The sequence below is a fragment of the Camelus ferus genome, chromosome 16 (assembly GCF_009834535.1).
Source record: "Camelus ferus isolate YT-003-E chromosome 16, BCGSAC_Cfer_1.0, whole genome shotgun sequence".
NCBI classification, from domain to species: Eukaryota; Metazoa; Chordata; class Mammalia; order Artiodactyla; family Camelidae; genus Camelus; species Camelus ferus.
This window is the reverse complement of record NC_045711.1, coordinates 10,967,553-10,985,428: the sequence shown is the minus strand read 5'-3', so window position 1 is coordinate 10,985,428 and position 17,876 is coordinate 10,967,553. Positions and strand designations below refer to the sequence as shown.

General features: G+C 43.2%; 2 protein-coding genes across 8 annotated transcripts in view; one reads left to right on the top strand and one right to left on the bottom strand.

The window, feature by feature from the left end:
* The window catches only part of RABEP1 (rabaptin, RAB GTPase binding effector protein 1), a 175,377-nt gene extending 166,612 nt beyond the window's left edge, over positions 1-8,765 (top strand). For all 6 annotated transcript variants that reach the window (XM_032498489.1, XM_032498486.1, XM_032498484.1 and 3 more), the window contains 5 exons: positions 1,813-2,002; positions 2,340-2,395; positions 4,464-4,562; positions 5,204-5,320; positions 6,098-8,765. In XM_032498489.1, the coding sequence (XP_032354380.1) occupies positions 1,813-2,002; positions 2,340-2,395; positions 4,464-4,562; positions 5,204-5,320; positions 6,098-6,199 (564 nt within the window). In that variant the 3' untranslated portion in view covers positions 6,200-8,765. The remainder of the gene's footprint in view (positions 1-1,812; positions 2,003-2,339; positions 2,396-4,463; positions 4,563-5,203; positions 5,321-6,097) is intronic.
* Positions 8,766-8,971: 206 nt separating this feature from the next.
* NUP88 (nucleoporin 88) overlaps positions 8,972-17,876 on the bottom strand; it is a 29,544-nt gene continuing 20,639 nt past the window's right edge. For both annotated transcript variants that reach the window (XM_006177031.3, XM_032498490.1), the window contains exons 9-17: positions 14,864-14,954; positions 12,541-12,642; positions 11,098-11,256; positions 10,676-10,801; positions 10,511-10,576; positions 10,290-10,370; positions 9,887-10,013; positions 9,608-9,726; positions 8,972-9,186 (exon numbers count right to left, since the gene is read on the bottom strand). In XM_006177031.3, coding sequence (XP_006177093.1) covers positions 9,123-9,186; positions 9,608-9,726; positions 9,887-10,013; positions 10,290-10,370; positions 10,511-10,576; positions 10,676-10,801; positions 11,098-11,256; positions 12,541-12,642; positions 14,864-14,954 — 935 coding nt within the window. In that variant the 3' untranslated portion in view covers positions 8,972-9,122. The remainder of the gene's footprint in view (positions 9,187-9,607; positions 9,727-9,886; positions 10,014-10,289; positions 10,371-10,510; positions 10,577-10,675; positions 10,802-11,097; positions 11,257-12,540; positions 12,643-14,863; positions 14,955-17,876) is intronic.

Here is a 17,876-nt window from a genome sequence, read left to right as displayed (position 1 = left end):
TTGATGGTATCCTTTGAAGCACAAAAGTTTTTAATTTTAATAAAGTCCAGTTTATCTACTTTTTTCTTCTGTTGCTCATGCTTTTACTGTCATTTCTAAGAATCCTTTGCCAAGTTGAAGGTCTGTATTATTCTTGTAGGGCCAGATTGAGAATGTTCCAGAGATTACATATTTGAAGGGGTTGCCATGCTGGCTCCTTGGGATGTTTTTCCACCTACATAGCACGTACAGGGTACACCACACTCAGCCTCCTTTTGTCTTCCAGTGACTTTATGACACTTAGTCACTTCTGTTTTTTGTGGTTGGGTGAATCTGGGCTGTAGAATTAGAATTCTCCCTGAGACATTCATAACTGTCTCCTTAATTTTCTCCAGCCTTTATTCTCATATGTTTTAAAACCTTGCAAATTATAAAAAATACCATCTTAGGCTAAACCCAAGTAAACAGTACAACACGTAAATACTTTGCAGTATAGGCAAAGCTGAGATTTCTTAGAGCAGTTTTCAAAACAAAGCAGAAAAATATTTCTTGTAAAATCCTTTTGCTTTTTTATTAAAACAATAAATTTGTAATTGTTAACTTTTTAAAAAATCAAACATTACAGAGATTTATGGTTTTGTAAGTAACAGTTTTCCCTTAATTCTACCCTGGAGATTCAGCCTCTACAATTTGGACCTCATTCTCTTTTCCTAAATAGATACTAGCATGACTGTTATTTTTTGTTTTTATTCACTCATCTACACAGTGTCCGTTTCCCGTCTTGCCATTGGCTCCTTGCTCCCCCTCTCCTTTTCCCTGCCCTCCTCCAACTCGTGCTCTCAGCTCGGGTTCCTGACATTCTCCTTGCTGAACTGGTGCCTGCTCTCATCAGAGAAAGTTTGGGGACCTGTCTACTTTTGCTGTCAGCATAGGGCTTCCCAATTCTGTTACACTTTCTCTTTTGGCAGGAAAGATTCCTCTTCTCCATGTTTTCTAGTTTTAAAAGTACAGGAATCCTTGAAGGTTATAACCAGTCTAGCCTGTAAACCTTAATTCTGAGACCTGCTTCAGTAATAATTCTTATGAAATTTTTCTTGTTACAGTTTTTTAGTTACTTTTTTTCCTGCTGCTCTTTAATATATATACATTTGATAGTTATCTAAGAATGAGTTTTTACTTTAGAGTTGCTTTAGGATATAATTAGTTGGATTTTTTCTTTAAAGAAGGCAACTACAATTTAGGGAAAAAGTAAAATAAGATTTAAACTGAATTTGTTACAGAAAAACAGCTAATCACCTTAGAAAGCCACTCTTTGCCATACCTGCCTTTGGCCTAACAGTGCTTTGCTTGTGGTAGATGTTTAACAAGTGTGTGTTTGAATGAATAAATGAGTAAGTAAATAAATTTTGTCCTCTTGGAGTTCACACATGCGTTTGAGTTTCAGTCCTTTTGGTCCTCATTCACTAACCCCTCAGATTTAAACAGGTAATAGTGGAAGTGTCTAAGTTACTCACAGTGAATCCCACATGGTAAATCACTTAACATTTTAGTTTTTCTCTTTATGGAACAGTTTTAAGAGAAGAATATGTAGTTCACAATACACGTTTTTTGGTTGGTCATGTTATCTTATTTCTGTAACATAGTGAATATTAACACGACATGGCACCTGCCCCTTGAAGCCATGAGTTGGTTGGAGTTCTAAGTCTTAAGTTTTGAACCATCTAAAACAGAATCTGAAATTCTGGTTGCAGAAAATCTTTAGCTTCTTTTGTTTATTTTCTTTTACCCTTATAAACCCTATAAATGAAATAACGGTTTATTTCTTGAACCTAGGCACTGCGAGAGTTGGTATTAAAATACCGTGAGAACATCATTAACGTGCGGACAGCAGCGGATCACGTGGAAGAAAAGCTGAAGGCTGAAATACTTTTCCTAAAAGAGCAGATTCAAGCAGAGCAGTGTTTAAAAGAAAATCTTGAGGAAACTCTGCAGCTAGAAATAGAGAACTGCAAGGAAGAAATAGGTAAAGATGAAAGTGATGTAGTTTAGACTGGGAGGTACTAATTAAAACCTTTCCTGGCTTTTAAGAAGTAATACATAGCCGTGAAAAAGGTGGAAAACAGAAAAATATAGGAAAGAACTAAAACTCAGCCCGTATTTCCAGATGTTCTGATGTATCTAGTAATTAGGAGTTAAAGGGGGTGTTGGTCCCCCCGTCTACCCCTCCCCCCACTCCATTCAGTACAACATTTGGTTCCTTTCATTGTATGAGACTGAGCTTATGGTAGGAAGGGGGGTTTTAAGAAAAAATTTAAATGCAAAATAATAAATGCTAACATTTCCCTCCTTTTCCCTTCTAGCCTCCATTTCTAGCCTAAAAGCTGAATTAGAAAGAATAAAAGTAGAAAAAGGACAGGTGAGTTTCATGAGTTTCAAATCCCTTCTATCAGTAACCGGTAGACTCAAGTTAGACTCAAGAGCCCTGCCTTAAGGGACTTCTGGGAAAAGTGCAGTGGAGTAAGGGCACGAGGATGGTGGGGACCATGTACTGAGAGTCCGCTCAGTGTTGACTGCACGGGGTCCAGGGGGGCTGAGATGTGCCTTAGCCTGGAGCTTCCACTGTGGTGGGAGGACAGTCAGGTATGGTCATGACATGATACATACTTAAAGCCATGGTGGAAGTAAGTACAAAATCTGTTACAAACAGGTGATGTTTTCTAGCTGGCATAGAATCTGCCTAGACAGCATGAGCACCTTTTGATAGATGACACCGTTCAGCTCCCTGGTCTCGTTGTTCACTGACTCTGTGACCTTCACCTCCACTCTGCCCTTCCTTCCCACGCTCCTGCCCGCACTTTGCCCACTCCTGACATTTCAGTCCAGCCTCCTACTCCCTGACCCATCTGCCATCTTCCCAGCACTTCCTCCCACAGGTCCGTCTGTTGAGGACCTCATCCAGTCCTTCAATTCCCTGAACATTTCCTTTTCTCCTGATTTTCGCAACTTCCTTGTGGATTTGCTTTCTTTCTTCTAAGCTGCATCTGACATGCTTGCCTCTTAACTAGTCTCCTACCAACACCTGCGAGTCCTCTCGTTCCTTGTCCTTGTGCCGCCCTCACTCGATAGCGCCCAGCCCTGGCTTCATCCCGGTGTCCGTCTTGTCTGCCTCTGCCCCAGGCCGCTGGTGCCCCTGGCGTGGGGAGCCCTGCTGTCAGGCACTGCTCTGTAGCCTCTCATTTGTCCTCCATTGTCTCCCTCTCTTTCCTCACGGTGGCTGCTTCACTCACCGCTCACCTCCCCCCCTCAGTCTCGGCGCATGAAGGCCTTGCACCCCTGTCATCAGCAGCACCACCTTCAGCTTCCTGGCTTCTCAGTTACATGTTCTCTTACTTCCCAGCCTTCTGTCACTGCACCTGTGCTTCGATGGGAGCCCTCAGCGTCTCTTCCTGGCCTCCTCTCCATCTTCCCCTTCCAGTTGTGGACCTTGAACTTCTCCTTCTTTATAGGTCTTTCCCATTATGCATAAGCGTGCTCAGAGGTCTCCTGATGGTAGGGGGAAAGTTTCTCTTTGGATTACACTGCTGTCTCCAGCTACCAGTCTGTTTTCTTCCCCTTTATACCCAAGGTTCTTGAAAGAGTCCTCTCCACTGCCTGATGTCCCAGTCTCTCCTCAACCCACTGTGATCTGGCTTCAGCCCCCACTGTGCTGTCAGGGTTGCACTGGCAGAAGCCACCAGTGTTCTCACGTGTCCCATCCTTCCCACTCCCACTGCCACTGTCTGGGGTTCAGACGTACTGTAACAGCCTAACTTCTTTTGCTGTCTCCAAAATTTATCCCCTTCCAATTCTTATTGAAACCAAGGTGATCTTTAAAAATTATAAACAACTGTGAACCAGTCTGGTTTCAAGCCCTTCAGCAGTCCCCTGTGTCTGTATTCCTTAGCCCAGCTGGGCTCCTCTGCCTCAGCCGCCAGGGCCCTGGCCCTCTGGGCTGCAGTGTGGCAAGAACTCGCCACAGTTCCTAAATGCATTTTTTATACCTCAGCCACTCCGTCTTTTTGGTGTACCTGTCTTCACCTTCTCTCCCTTACTACCCTTTTCCTTCTGCTTTTAAGTTTTTCATCTTCTGAGGCTCAAATGTCATCTCTTCAAGGAAGCCCTTCCCAGCTTTTCTGGCAGAGTTAAATGCTGCTTTATCCATGTCCATATGCTGTAGTTACTTCCATGTCTGTCCTGATTTTCCCATCCCCAGGCCTTAGCATATAGGACGTGCCTAATAAATGGAAGAATAGGTCTTGAAAAATAAATACAAGATCCAGAGATACTAAAGGGTAAGAAGAACATGCCAAACATAGCCAGCAACAAGGCCTAGGAGGACCTGGGAGCTTGGGTGTAATTTTCCAGGCTGCAGGCTCCTCCAGACAGGTGTGCCGTGACCTACAGGGAGTTTCTATGAGTTTCAGGCTTTTCTCTCAATTTTACAGTTGGAGTCCACATTAAGAGAGAAGTCTCAACAGCTTGAGAGCCTTCAGGAGATGAAAATCACTTTGGAAGAACAGTTAAAGAAAGAAACTGCTGCTAAGGTGATATTTTTGTTGGCAATTTAATTAAAAAAAGAAAAGCAGTGTAAAGATTGCAGAATCTGAACATATGTATGTGTGTGCATGACTGGGACATTGTGCTGTCCACCAGAAATTGACACACTGTGACTGATGGTACTTCAATTAAAAAAAAAGCAGGATCACATCTTGCCTGTTAAAACAAAAACTGCTGTTTTGAAAGTTGGCAAGACTCTCTTTAAGGAAGACTGGAGATAGCCGGGGCTGTGCACGGCATGTTACTGAGAATTCTGGCAGATGCTTGGCTGCTGTGGTTGTCAAAGGAGATCCCTGAAGTTTGTCCCTGTTGCTGTGATGACTACTGATTTTACAGCAGCTGCTTTCTGATGATGAATTACTGTCACCAAGCTGCTGGGGGTGGGGTGGGGTGTGGCACTTCCATTCATTTTTATTTTGGCTCTAACACCCAATTCATTTTAGGACCTAGAGCAAGTAGCGTAGGCAGCTGGCACCCTTACCCATAAAGGTAAAGGGAGACTAACAGGGTAGAGGGAGGTAATGGGCCTTTCCTGTCTAGTAGTTGGAAACTGCAACTGCCTGGACTTCCTGAGTGGTTCTTACCTGTGGCTCCCCAGCATTAATCGTCATTAACTTGTATGTTGTAGGTTACCGTTGAACAACTAATGTTTGAAGAGAAGAACAAAGCTCAGAGGTTGCAGACGGAACTAGATGTCAGTGAACAAGTCCAGAGAGATTTTGTAAAGCTTTCTCAGACCCTTCAGGTGAGGCATTCGGAGAACCCCCTAGAACAGCTCCAAGGAGGCACTTTAGGGGTTCTTGGTACCCAGGAGAACTTGCCAGGCCCTGACTCGACCACTGACAGAAGTCAGGTTAGATCATGGCTACTCCCAGCCCAGCCCCAAGCACCTGCCTGGTCATTTAAGCCGGAAACCTGGTTTGTAGGCACAGACTTGTCTCCCTTTCCATTTTCCTCGTCCTTGCTGGTCACTAAGGATAAAGTATAAAGTTCTTAGCGTATAAAGACCCTTCCCAGCAGGACTACTCCTAGACTTTGTTCATCTCTCTGCCTTACATTTTTTATCCTAATGTTTTTAAACTACTGTGGTTTGTTGCCCACAACAGAGTATTCCCTCTGGAGGCATCCTTGTCTCATCGCTCCCTTGCTCCTTTCTTTCAAGGCCCTGCTTAGCTTTGTCCTCCCCGTGGAACCCTCTCTAGGTCCCCAAGCTGGAACAGTGACATTTAGTATATTGGGCTAAAACTCTGTATAAACTTGTATTTCCCCCTAAATAAACTGTGGGCTCTCAGAGGTCAGGGGTCAGGTCTAATTCATCTCTGTAGTCCCAGCAACTTACACTGGGTCTGTTACACAGCAGCTTTTGGGAGTTGCTTTTTGAATTTAATTGTTCTTGCTGCCTCCTTTCTTTGAGGTGACTATTCCTGGGTTAGTTAATCTCCATCTCAGCTAAACCAAGAAGTAAACCAGAAAATCTAGGCAGGAGCCATCTGCCCTTAACTTCACTGCGTTGATTCCCTAGGTGCAATTAGAGCGGATCCGGCAAGCAGACTCCTTGGAGAGAATCCGGGCAATTCTGAATGATACCAAACTGACAGACATTAACCAGCTCCCTGAGACATGACACCCTCATAGCAGGACTCTAGCCTGCACTTTGGGTTTTTAACTCATCTTTAGAGCAACATTAATTATTATTTAACTCTTAACTGAAGAAGTCACACAAGAAAAGGAAGACTGGAGAAATGTTTAACTCTAGTGGGAGAAGACTGCAGCACAGGAACAGCACACAGCAAAGGTCACTTGCAGCGAAAAGACCTTTCAAATGGGAACACTAACTTGATTCCAGTGGGGGGTGGGATCAGACTTGGTGATGGAGAAGGTGCTGTTGATCCTTGCCTGCTTTGTCCAGCATTTCCCTGCCCTGAAGCACCATCCCAGCAGTGTTCGGAATGACATTTTCTGTTCAAAGATATTGGAAGAGAGAATTTTTTTTTTTTTTTTTACCTAGAGTTCATCAGTAACAGTATTCAGCTAGCAGACAGAGGTATAGTATGCTGTATGAATATTTTATATTAAAATATGAAGTTTGAGAGCAGGCTATTGGCTAGTGACTATTTCCTAGCTCAGTGCATTTTTAAAAACCACTTTATCTTGTGTTGGAGGACCTTAAATGCTACTGAAACTTGCCTGAGAACCATAAGATGGTGGCATACAAAACCAATTCAACTGAATTGGAACTGAATTAATTATGAGAATTTGAAAACTTCGCTGGGGCTTTATATATTGGAAGTTGAAGTTAAAGGAAAAGCACAAGAAACTGCTTGGAAGCACTTTTTCTGCTACGTGGGTATATTTTGTGGGCGCACAGGTACCAGGGTCAAGCTGAACTGGCACTGTCCACTCTTTTGAAAACTTGTTTTAGTTTAGTTATTGGATCAGTGGAAAAAATATTAATAAAACAAGCTATGTCTGACAACATCTAGTATAAATTTTTAAGTCTGCTGTTTATTTTATTTTCAACTTGAATCAAAGGGCCTAAGTACTATTTGTTTCAAGTGTCAAATAGAAAAATGGTGATAACTAGGTTTGGCAGATACCTATTTTGTGTTTTTCTTTTATAATTTAGACTTGGAGTGTGATAATGCTTACGGTGAAGTTAGGGAAAACCCAGTTAGTTCATCAGTTTGGAAGTCTGCCTTGTCATTTCTGTGAGGTTAGATTCCTTTCCTGTGTGGAGAAAAATCCATGAACAGGTTGCCCTTTGCCACAGCCTTATGAAGTGTTGCAGAAGCACAAGAATGGATTCGTATTCGCTCTACCTGCTGCGGTACCGTTAGCCAGTAGAAGGCTGCGCTATTTAATTCATCACACAGGTGGGTCAAAAGTAAAATCGTTTTCAAATAATTTTTGTGATTGGTGTTGTGTAACAGCAGAGTACCTGAAGGAACCATATGGGGATTAAGTGGATTGTTCGGCTCACTTAAAGCTGTAGCTTTGCGGTTGAGTGAACTGTCTGTCATAAATGAAGTTGTAGTGGATTAGCCCTAAAGATCTTTGTCGCTGTCTTCCAGAGGACAAGATAAGGACTACACACCTCATTCCTTAGGCTCTTGCTGTAGTCTTACATTCATGATTATGAATTCGAAAGTAAATACTAATTATGGAAATAGTGCTATAGACTTGCTGTGCATGAAACATTAATTGGTTTAAAAAATCTCTTTGTATGAAGTTCTACTTGGTTTCCTTTAAAGAAAACATATCCTTATGGAGTTACAGGAAATCTTATTAATTCCAAAATGCAGTCACTTTAAATTATGTAAATGTAAAACGGGTCCCTTGGATAAACCCCGAGCTAATTTGTTTTAGATTATTAAAATTGACACTGTAAATCAAGGTGGGTGATTCATAATCTTCCTGAATGAGCTGAACTGTAGCTCCCAGGGAACTGCTCGGCTGAGCCCCGGCACCTGGCTGATGGCTTTCTCCACAAGCTGGCCCTGGGCCAGCAGAATCATGCTTAGGAAACTTAGCAGTCTCTATGGTGGCAGATGCAAATTGTTGGAGCCCACTTTTTTGACAAAAATATGCTAGAAAAACCCAAACTGAGACTCTTTAAACTTTGTTAAGTATGAAACACTTCTTTAAACTGGGTTTTCTGTGTAAATGGGAAACTAATTTAGAAGGTAGGGTTTAGCTCTTCAAGACAAAAGGTCAGCGGGGGTTCATGAGTGTTCCTGTGCTTGTATGCAGTCTGTGTACATGTTCTCACGCATGTCTAACCTGATTTACCTCCTGCCTGTGACCTACCTTACCGTGTGGCTTTTAATTGGCAGTCACTCAGCCACTTCTAGGCGGGTGTGGTATTACCTTTCAGAACTCATACTGGCAGGTATAAAAACATTACCTAAAGCTAAAGGGCAAACTCATATGTGCATACTGTTTGTTTCTCCCTTTGAGGTCCTACACCTGCACCTCGTACCCACTCAGCGACATGTATTGGGACACAGAGCACTGCCAGACTCAGCTCTGAAAGGTAATACTGCCTGTCGAGGAAGCGAGCAGCAGTGGCCTTGAAACTGTGGATCCTGAGCTCTGCTCTGGGCAGATTTCAGGTATAACCATTTGTTAACTGTACTGAAGGTGTGTCCTTAAGAAGAAAGTGTTCAAATTAAAAAAGCTGCTGCCTAGTATACTGTGTGGCCTTTTCCTTTGAATCCTAGGATTCTGTCCCTCTTCAGTCATATTTCTGGTGCTACTACTTTAAAATGCAGCTTTTATTCTTTCTCAGATACGGAGAAAACTAAGTAGGGTTCACGGAGGTCTGGCCGTGTACAGCTGAAAGTCTCAGGCCCTTGCCGAGTACAGTTAAGAGACTTGAGCTTATATACAGTGCACATTCCAATTTTTAAATAAAAGCATTTATTCAATAATTATAAAACAACTATAAAAAGTGATGAGCCACCACAGAAAAGTTCATCCAGAACGCCTCTTTATAAACTAGGTGATGCCACCTGCTCGTTTCACAGGGCGCGCCGGCCCCGGCCGTGTCAGAAGTTTACATGGTTTCGGATATCATTAATTTGCTTCACCATCTCTCTTATGTGTTCACCCCTGTAAAATCATAAAGGCACTCACTTTGGGGAATACAACAGATGAGTAAGACATTAATATTGATTAAGAATTTAGTAATGAAATAGCTTAGAAGTGCTTTGCTAGAATTAAAGGCTTAAGGGTTTAAGTGGATAGTAAAGGCAGTTCATTTACGGCGAGGAGCAGCAAGCAGAGCAGTGCGACTGCTGGCAATACTGCTGAACGGACCCTGTGGGGAGTACCCTGGCCACACAACAGCGTTATCTTACGAGAGAGGGACGCCCTTTTTGAGCCCCCCACCATCTTCATCTGTCGTGTGCTTCCTGTCCTAACTACCTGACACCTGCATGCCAAGTGATCTTATCTGGGCAGAGAAAGGCTGATTTGGGCATTTTGCAAAGGAAAAACTATCTCACAGCAGCTGACTGGTAGGAGTACTTACTCCTCCTTCAGGATGGACTGAATGCACTTCCGCTGGTAGGCGCTGAGTGTAATGGTGGGCTTCTGAGGACTCAGTACCTTTTCCATCTTTCGCTGCTGATAGTCTTTTTTCATAGTAACCTTAGGTATCAAACAGAACACAGGTATCTTAGCTGTGGTTTCCTACACATTTTTATAGTATCTGTTTTAGTCTGTTCTTTATATATTTTATAAAATTATTTCCTACAGGAGAGACACTTTTAAAAAGTACCAAAGTTAGCCACCTTGTATCCATTCCTACCTGTTTGATGGCATTGCCCAGATGTCGAAGTTGATCAGGTATCAGCTGTAATTCTTTCTTCATGTCTCTCTCACTATCAGACAGAACTGGAAGCTGAGAGTGAAAACTGTGAAGTACTTTTTTCATCCTTTAGAAAAGGGAAGCAAACATCAGCTCAGCTTAAGATCTCTGCTCCTTAGGAGAAATACAGTCCTACCTGAAGCTCTTAGTTTATGAATCTGGTGTCTTTGAAGGAGGATCCCAGAGGCTGGGCTTGGGGAAAGCATCACTGCGCTGCCTTTTGTAAAACACAGCTCAGAGGGAGAACCTGCTGTCGGCCCGCATTCCTTCACACGGGTGCCCAAGTACTTAGGAACACTGGTAGTACATGAGTGGGGAACGGAATGTTACACAGCCCACTGACCTGTTCATAATATCTTCTTGTTTTTCCTTGGCTTCCTCATATTTGTCAGCTAAGCGCTCAGCCATTTCCCGTAGACTTTTCCTGATGGCATAAAAAAAACAGGCGTTGCTACAGGGCCACCTCTGTGGTGCAGCCAGCCGACGTGCTTCAGCGTCCTGGGGTGGGACACAGGTCCAGTCTCAGCGAACTGTTATTTTTTTCTCCCTAGTTTTGGCACTTACCTCTCCTCTCGGCAATAATTGAGATCTTCTAGTTGTTTCTTTTTTTGGTCACATAACAGTTTCACCCTTCAAGAAGAAAAATTTAATCAGAAGCCAGGTCTAAGCCATCATACAGTGTCAGCTCTCGGCCAGGGACTGGTGGTACGGGAACAAAGGCCATCCTACCTCCGCTGAATCTCCTCCTTTGCCAGGTCCTGTTTAAGAATGTACTGTTCTCTGAACACCTGGGTGGCTCTGCTGATGAGCTGAAGACATTCTTCGGGAGGGGGCGCCGTATCTTTTTCAGATGATCTTTAAAAAAGAAGTTTCTATCATTACTTTCCTTAGCTGAGCGAAACAGCTGAAAACAGACTCAAGTCATAACTCCCCTTTCCCCTTCTTTCCACACTTCCTGTTTATCCTTCTCAAGTGCCTCCGCAGACTGTCCCTCTGTGCTCACTAGCTGATTAAACTGCCCTGTGTTTCTTCCAACTCCAACATAATAAAAAGTCTATGAAATGAAACAGCTGAGGACTGAGAGGATAAACAGGAATTATGAAAAGAGAAGGGAGTCACTTTTTAAAACCTGTATGACCCCAATCCCGTACTTCAAAACCGCTGGATTTGCGACACTGCGTTGCAGAATGCTTCTGATGTGTTTTTCAAAGGAATCCGGGGTTTCGGACAGAATCCGGAGGGGAGACTCTGCCACTTCAACGTCATCTCGGGTACAGAGCAGGGGAGGCGATGCTGGATGGACTGTGCTTCTGCAAAATAAATAAGGTTTACCATGGAGTTAGTTATTTGCTATATTAGAGGAAAGCGTAAGTCACATTAATCCAGAAATGAGAACATAAGGAACTACAAAGTGTTACAAATACTCACAATGGCAACTTCAGAAAGCTTGAAAGAGTGCAAACTTTAAACAGCACAGTAAGTGACTGCGGTGACTGACGTCTGGGAGTTTGTTAACAACGTCACATCACAGACATGTATTTGAAGGAGCTAGCAGAAACATGATTTGAAGGTATCCAGATAACCAATTAAGAGTTTTTTTTCCCCGTGGGATTCATGATTTTATTCTGAAGTAACCTAGTATGATTAGGTCTTATTTCACTAACGGTAGGACAGGTTTTTAAAAACCATGCTGAGGCAGCAGGCAAAAAGATACTTGTTTGCAGTGATTTTTACTTCTTAGTCTTGCTAGTTTTCAGTCTCTTTCACTATAAATGTCACAAAATTGACTGAATTATTTTCCTTCCTAAGTGGTGTAACTTGTCAGTTTTCAAAAAGCATGGAAATTCTTCTCAGGACAGTAAATGAATGCCAGCATTCTGAAATACATCAATATCTAGAAGCACACGCTGTGAACTAACACCAAGAGACGGGGGAGAGGGGCCTAGTGTTCTGGTACCCCCGTGGCTCCTTAGAGACTTAAGCCCTGCATTTATAAAACTCAAATGACCTTCCATACACTTACAGCTTAACATAGGCTCCGAAAGTTAAGAAAGGAGGCTTGCGAGCTCAGCTATGACACCACTTTTCTTCCAGAGTTTACAAAAGTGAGTATGAACTCTGAAGTCAGAAAGCCCTGTACCTGTAGCCCAGGTGTGTGTGTCACCTGTGACTCTGGCATCATCTTAACCTCCAGCCCTGTTTCCTCTTCTACAAGATGAGGAGAACAGTGCTGTCCTTACAGGATTGCTGTGATGATAGGAGGCAGTGCAGGTAAGTGGCTTATTTCTGAGCCTGGCACTTAAACCTAACTCCCACTAATAATAGAGTTCAGTACTTAATTTTAGTATTCTTTCCACGCTTGGAAGTACAGCTCTTGACTCTCAGACAGCTAAAGGAGATGCCAGAAATTATGCCTAACATAAATCCTTCCAGAGATGGCAGGAGCAACAGAAATAATCACCCTTCCAATCCTGAAGTCAGAAGCCAAAGCATAAACCATGTATCTGCAGACATTTATCTTACTAAGGACATCTTCCCAGCTTAGATTTTGCAGAATTAATGAGAACTGTATGCAAATACAAAGTGGGACATACAGTAAAGGCCTTATGAGGCATTCGCAGGTACTGGTGATGCAGATCATCGTAGGCCCCAGTATGTCAGGGACAATCCAGAATCCTTGAATCGGAGCTGGCTGCCTGGAAAAACACAGCCACAGTTAAACCACAAAGCAGCAAATGCAGCGGATCCAAAAGCAAAGACATGGCTGAGGTGTGTGGCCGCCTCAGGCCTGGGCTAACAGTTACCTGGGACACGCGATCAGTGCAGGACTCTCAAGGTGGTGGCTTGGAAACCTCTACCACTTAAAGCTCTGATTGGTTTGATTCCAGCTGTCACTGAGCAGCCCTGAGGCCATTTCTGACTTGTAAGTCTCTCAGGAAGCCACAGCCTCACGGTGCTCACTGTCATCTCAGCAGTTAGCACGATATGAAGTCAGCTCTTTGCGTGTCTGTCTTCCCTACTTGCACGTAAGCCCCAGCTGCCTCCGCGTGCCTAGCCAAGCACAGGTTAAGTGCTCAGAAACCTTTGACTGAATAGGACTTTAGTGTCTTTCTCACACTACAAATTCAATGCGGCCCAACATCTCTGTCACAGGAGCAATTTACTGTGCATTGCAGGCATCTCCCTCCAAGTCTTGGTTCTTAACTTCACTGAGAAACAGAAAACTGGACCACAGACAAGAACTGTCTGTCCTGCCAACACACCGCTGTCCTGCCCCCGTGGTCAGCCCACCCCCAGAGCACAGTGCTGACGCTGGACTGTTGATGCCGTCTCCTCCCGCCTCCCTGAGCTGTGCGTCATCCACTCTGTAATCGCAAGCCCCCTCCTGTCTGTCTCCTCTCAGCTTATAAGCAGGTTCACATCTCTTCCACTGAAAACACTCTCCACTCATTTCGCGTTCTCCTTAACCTGTTCCTTCTCCCCTTGCCTTTAGAACCAGCTGTCTTCAGCAGCAGCCTGCAGGCCCCTTTCCCCTTCCACATCTCTCGTGTACCTTTCATTGGAGGGGGAGGCGTGTGGCGGCGAGGGGAAGTCGCGGAGGTTAAAAAGAACTTTGTAATTTTAGTGTGACATCTACATACAGAAGAGTGCATAGCACACTCATCACTCCCCAGGCTGAGAATTGGAGCCCGGCCATGGCCTAAGCCCTCCTGTGTGGCCCTCCCCAGTCACAGCCTCCCACTTGCCTGGGAAGTAACCGCAACTCCAATTTTTAAGATATTTATGCTCTCATTTTGCTTTATAGCTTTCCTAGCTCTGTATTCATTCCTAAGCAGTATTGTTTAATTTTACCTGTTTTTGAAATGTACCTAAATGAGATTATTTATTTTCCCCATTCACTTCACAACCTGGGGCTACCCCACCCCCGGCCCCTGAAAGCGTTTCCCTGTGGTTGTCGAGGAAGCGCTGAGTTTTCCAAATCTGGATGCTACGCTCTTCACCACTTTGCTGTGCTCATTCGATGCTGCAGCCTGCTGCTGCCTCTTTGAAACATCCCCCTCCTTGGACCCTTCCCCCCGGTCCTCCCTCGGGCTCCCCGGGTTCCTTCCTGGGCTGGGCTCCTCGTCCTCCACTCACCGCTTGTAAGAAAGTGTTGCTCAAGACTCTGCTCAGGTCTCCTCTACTCATTCTAGGCCCTTTCCTGAGGAGCCTCCCCTGGAGTCGTGGCTCCAGTGCTGACAACTCCCGCATATGAACTGTCCTAGCCCAGACCACGTCCAGCTCCAGACCCACACACGCACCCGCCGCGCGGACGGCCTTTAGCGCACATGTCCCAGTAACCCATCCTGAGTCCTCCCACACCCACCCTTTGTCTTACATCCCACTTTTCTGAAGGGTTCCACATCTCCTGTTACCCCAGCTGGAAACCTGAGAGTCATTCTAGATACTTCCTTTTACTCTTTTCATCAGATATTTACTAAGTGTCTCGCAGGCACCTGTCAGACACCACGTGAACACACATGAGGCGATGGTATAAAGAAGGAAACAGACAGACATGGTCTATGCTCTCAAGAAACACGTGTATTCCAGTAGTGGTGACAGACGTTAAACAAACACAAACATCAACTGGAATATGTGCTGCAAAGAAGAGTAACAGGAGGACCCGAAGGGGCTCTGGGGAATCAAGGGAGCCCTCATGAGCTGACATGAAGTTAAGATCAGAAAGAAGAATCAGAGTGAGCCACGGGAGGACGGGGGCGACGCCTGGGGAAACGCCCCCAGCCAGAGCACGTGGCACGTGGCGCAGACTCTCTCAGGGCTGAAGCACCACGTCGCAGGCAAATGTAACGAACACGCGCGCACCTCAGCTACTGAAACAGCTGTGACCCATGCTTGGACGGCAGAAAAGGCCCTTACCTGCACGGCAATGGCTTGGTGCAAAGGATGTGTTCTACGAAGCATTTCTGTTCTGTAGCTAGTTCCTGCAAACTGTCCTTATCTTCTTCATCTACAAAAGAATACATTATATAAGTTAAATGACACTTTAGGCAAAAGTCTCCAAATTAAAATGCTGACAATGTTAGTTAAATGAAATTAAGCTCTTGCCTCAGAACACTGCTTCTTAAAGGCTATGGCTGACATAGAAATCTCTTTTCCACAGGGTCTAGATTTCTGCCTCAAGGAAAGTGGATTTTCCTCGGTAAAGTTTCTAAATGCAGAAATGTTTCATTGAGCAGAAAAATTCCAGAAATCATTCCCTTCCAGTCCCTTCCTCACCTACACCAATTTTACTTTTATAACAGCTTTTTGAAATGTAATTCACAATACCACACTTAAAGTGTACAATTCAGTGGATTTTTAGTATATTAAAAGTACCGTACAACCATCAGCACAAAAAATTTAGAATATTTTCGTTACCCAGAGAGAAACCCCCATCCCCACTAGCAATCACCCCCTGGTGTTTCTGCCAGGCACCCCAGGCCTAACCAGCAACCACTGATCTGCTTTCTGGCTCTGTTGACTTTTTATTCTGGACATTTTCTGTAAGCGGAATCATACAACAGCTAGTTGTCTGCGACTGGTTTCCTTCGCTCAGCATAAGGGTTCATTCATGTTGGGACAGGTGTAAGTACTTCTTTTCTACTGTTGAATAGCCCACTGCATGGACAGACGATATTTTATTTATCTAATCATCAGCTGATGGACACTTGGCTATTTAGCTATTATGAATGCTGCTGCTATGAACATTCATTTGTAAGTTTTATCCAAGTATGGACGTATGTTTTCATTTATCTTGAGTGGAACTGCTGGGTCATATGGTAACTCTATGTTCAGTCATTTGAGGAACTGCCAGACCGTCTTCCCAAAGTGGCTGCATCATTTCACATTTCCATAAGCAGTGTATGAGGGTCACTATTTTTCCACATCCTTAATAACACTTTTAATTGTCTCATTTCCATAACTGAACATGTTTTCATGTGCTTATTGGCTGTTTGTATATTATCAATGGAACAATGTCTATTAAAATCCTTTGTTTTAAAAATTGGTTTATCTATCCTTTTCCTATTGAATTCTAACAATTCTATATTCTAGGTACAAGTCCATTATCAGATATACGATTTACAAATACTTACTCCGATTCTAGGGGTTGCCTTTTCACTTTTGTGATAGTATTTCCTTGTAAGCGTTCTATAGTTTTAGTCCTTGTATTTAAGTCTTTGATCCATTTTGCGTTCATTTTTGTGTACGGCGTGAGGTAATGGTCCACTTTCATTCTTGTGCATGTGGATGTACAATTGTCCCAGGACCATTTGTTGAAAAAGACTATTCTTTGCCCCACTGAATTGAACTGTTCTGGCATCCTTGTTGAAACCAACCTACTGTAAATGTAAAGGTATGTTTCTGAACTCTAAATGCTGTTCATTGACCTATATGTGTATTCTTATGCCAATATCACACTGTCTTGATTACCATGTATTTGTAGTAAGTTTTGAAATTGGGAAGTGTGGGTCCTCCAAATTCGTCCCTGTTTTTCAAGATTGTTTTGACTATTCTAGGTCACTTGAAATTCCATATGAATTTTAAGATCAGCTTATCAGTTTCTGCAGAGAAGCTAGCTAGAATTTTGGCAGGGGTTGCATGGAATTTATATATCAATTTGGGGAGTACTGCATCTAACAATAGTAAGCTTTCTGATCCATGTACACAGGATATTTTTCATTTACTTAGGGTCTTCTTTTTTTCTTTCAACAATGTTTTAAAGTTTTAAGACTGTGCTTTGCACTTCTTTTGTTAAATTCATTCCTAAGTACTTTATTCATTTTAATGCTGTTATAAATGAAACTGGTTTCTTAATTTCCTTTTGGATTGTTCATTGCTAGTGCACAGAAACAGGCCTGATACTTGTTTACCGATCTTGTATCCTGCAACCTCTCTAAACTCATTCATTAGTTTAAGCAGTTTTTCAATGGGTCCCCTACAATTAACTACGTAAAAGATCATGTCGTCAGAGAATATAGTTTTACTTCTTTCCTAATATGGATACCTTTTATTTCACTTTCCTGGCTAATTTCCTGCCTAGAACCCCCATTATAATATTGAATACAAGTGGCAAGAGCAGATATCCTTTTGTTCCTGATCTTAAGGGGAAAGTGTGGAAGACAGAATTATAAACAATTAAATTGGACCTGTAGCTACAAACATTTCCAAGTAAAGTGTTGAAGATGTGGTCTGAATTCTTGCTGATTATGGTAAAATGTGAGGAAAAATAAAATTGAGGGAAGAATTATTAAACAAAAAGGAACAAGGGACTTGGTGATCTAGGAAATTCTCAGCCTATTTGGACGGCAAAAGGTGCTAAAATTAAGAGATTCACATGAGGAAAGCATGTTTAGAGAAAAAGCCACTGGTGTGGCTATTTTGCTAGTACCTCAGAAAGATCAAAAGGTCAGAATATTCAGTCACACAAAAGCTCTCTGAAGAGATTAACAGTGTAGACTTAGATTCCTTCTGGTGTCAGCAGAAGCCAAAAGTAGAGATGGGATTATTCAGGGAAGGTCTGTGGATGAACCTCTACTAGAGTGACTCATGATAAACACAGGAGACCCAAAAAGTTCTTGAGGATTTTATACCCAACGAAGCACCACTGGGTTGGACTGAAAGCGTCACAATGGGATGAGAGAAGGCTACTCCCCCCTCAAAATTCCACAGGCAGGAAACAGGCTAATAAAACTACTCACTTACAAATACCTTTCCTGAAAAATGAAGAACTATGCTGAGGGCAGAGCTGCAAGGATTATCCCCAGGCCTTGAAACATAATGGAATTTGGAATTTTAAATTTCTTGGGACCTACGGCTCCTTTTTCCTTTCTGTTTTCTCCCCTTTTGAACTGCAGTATCTTTAACTGATACCTATACCTGCCCCACATTC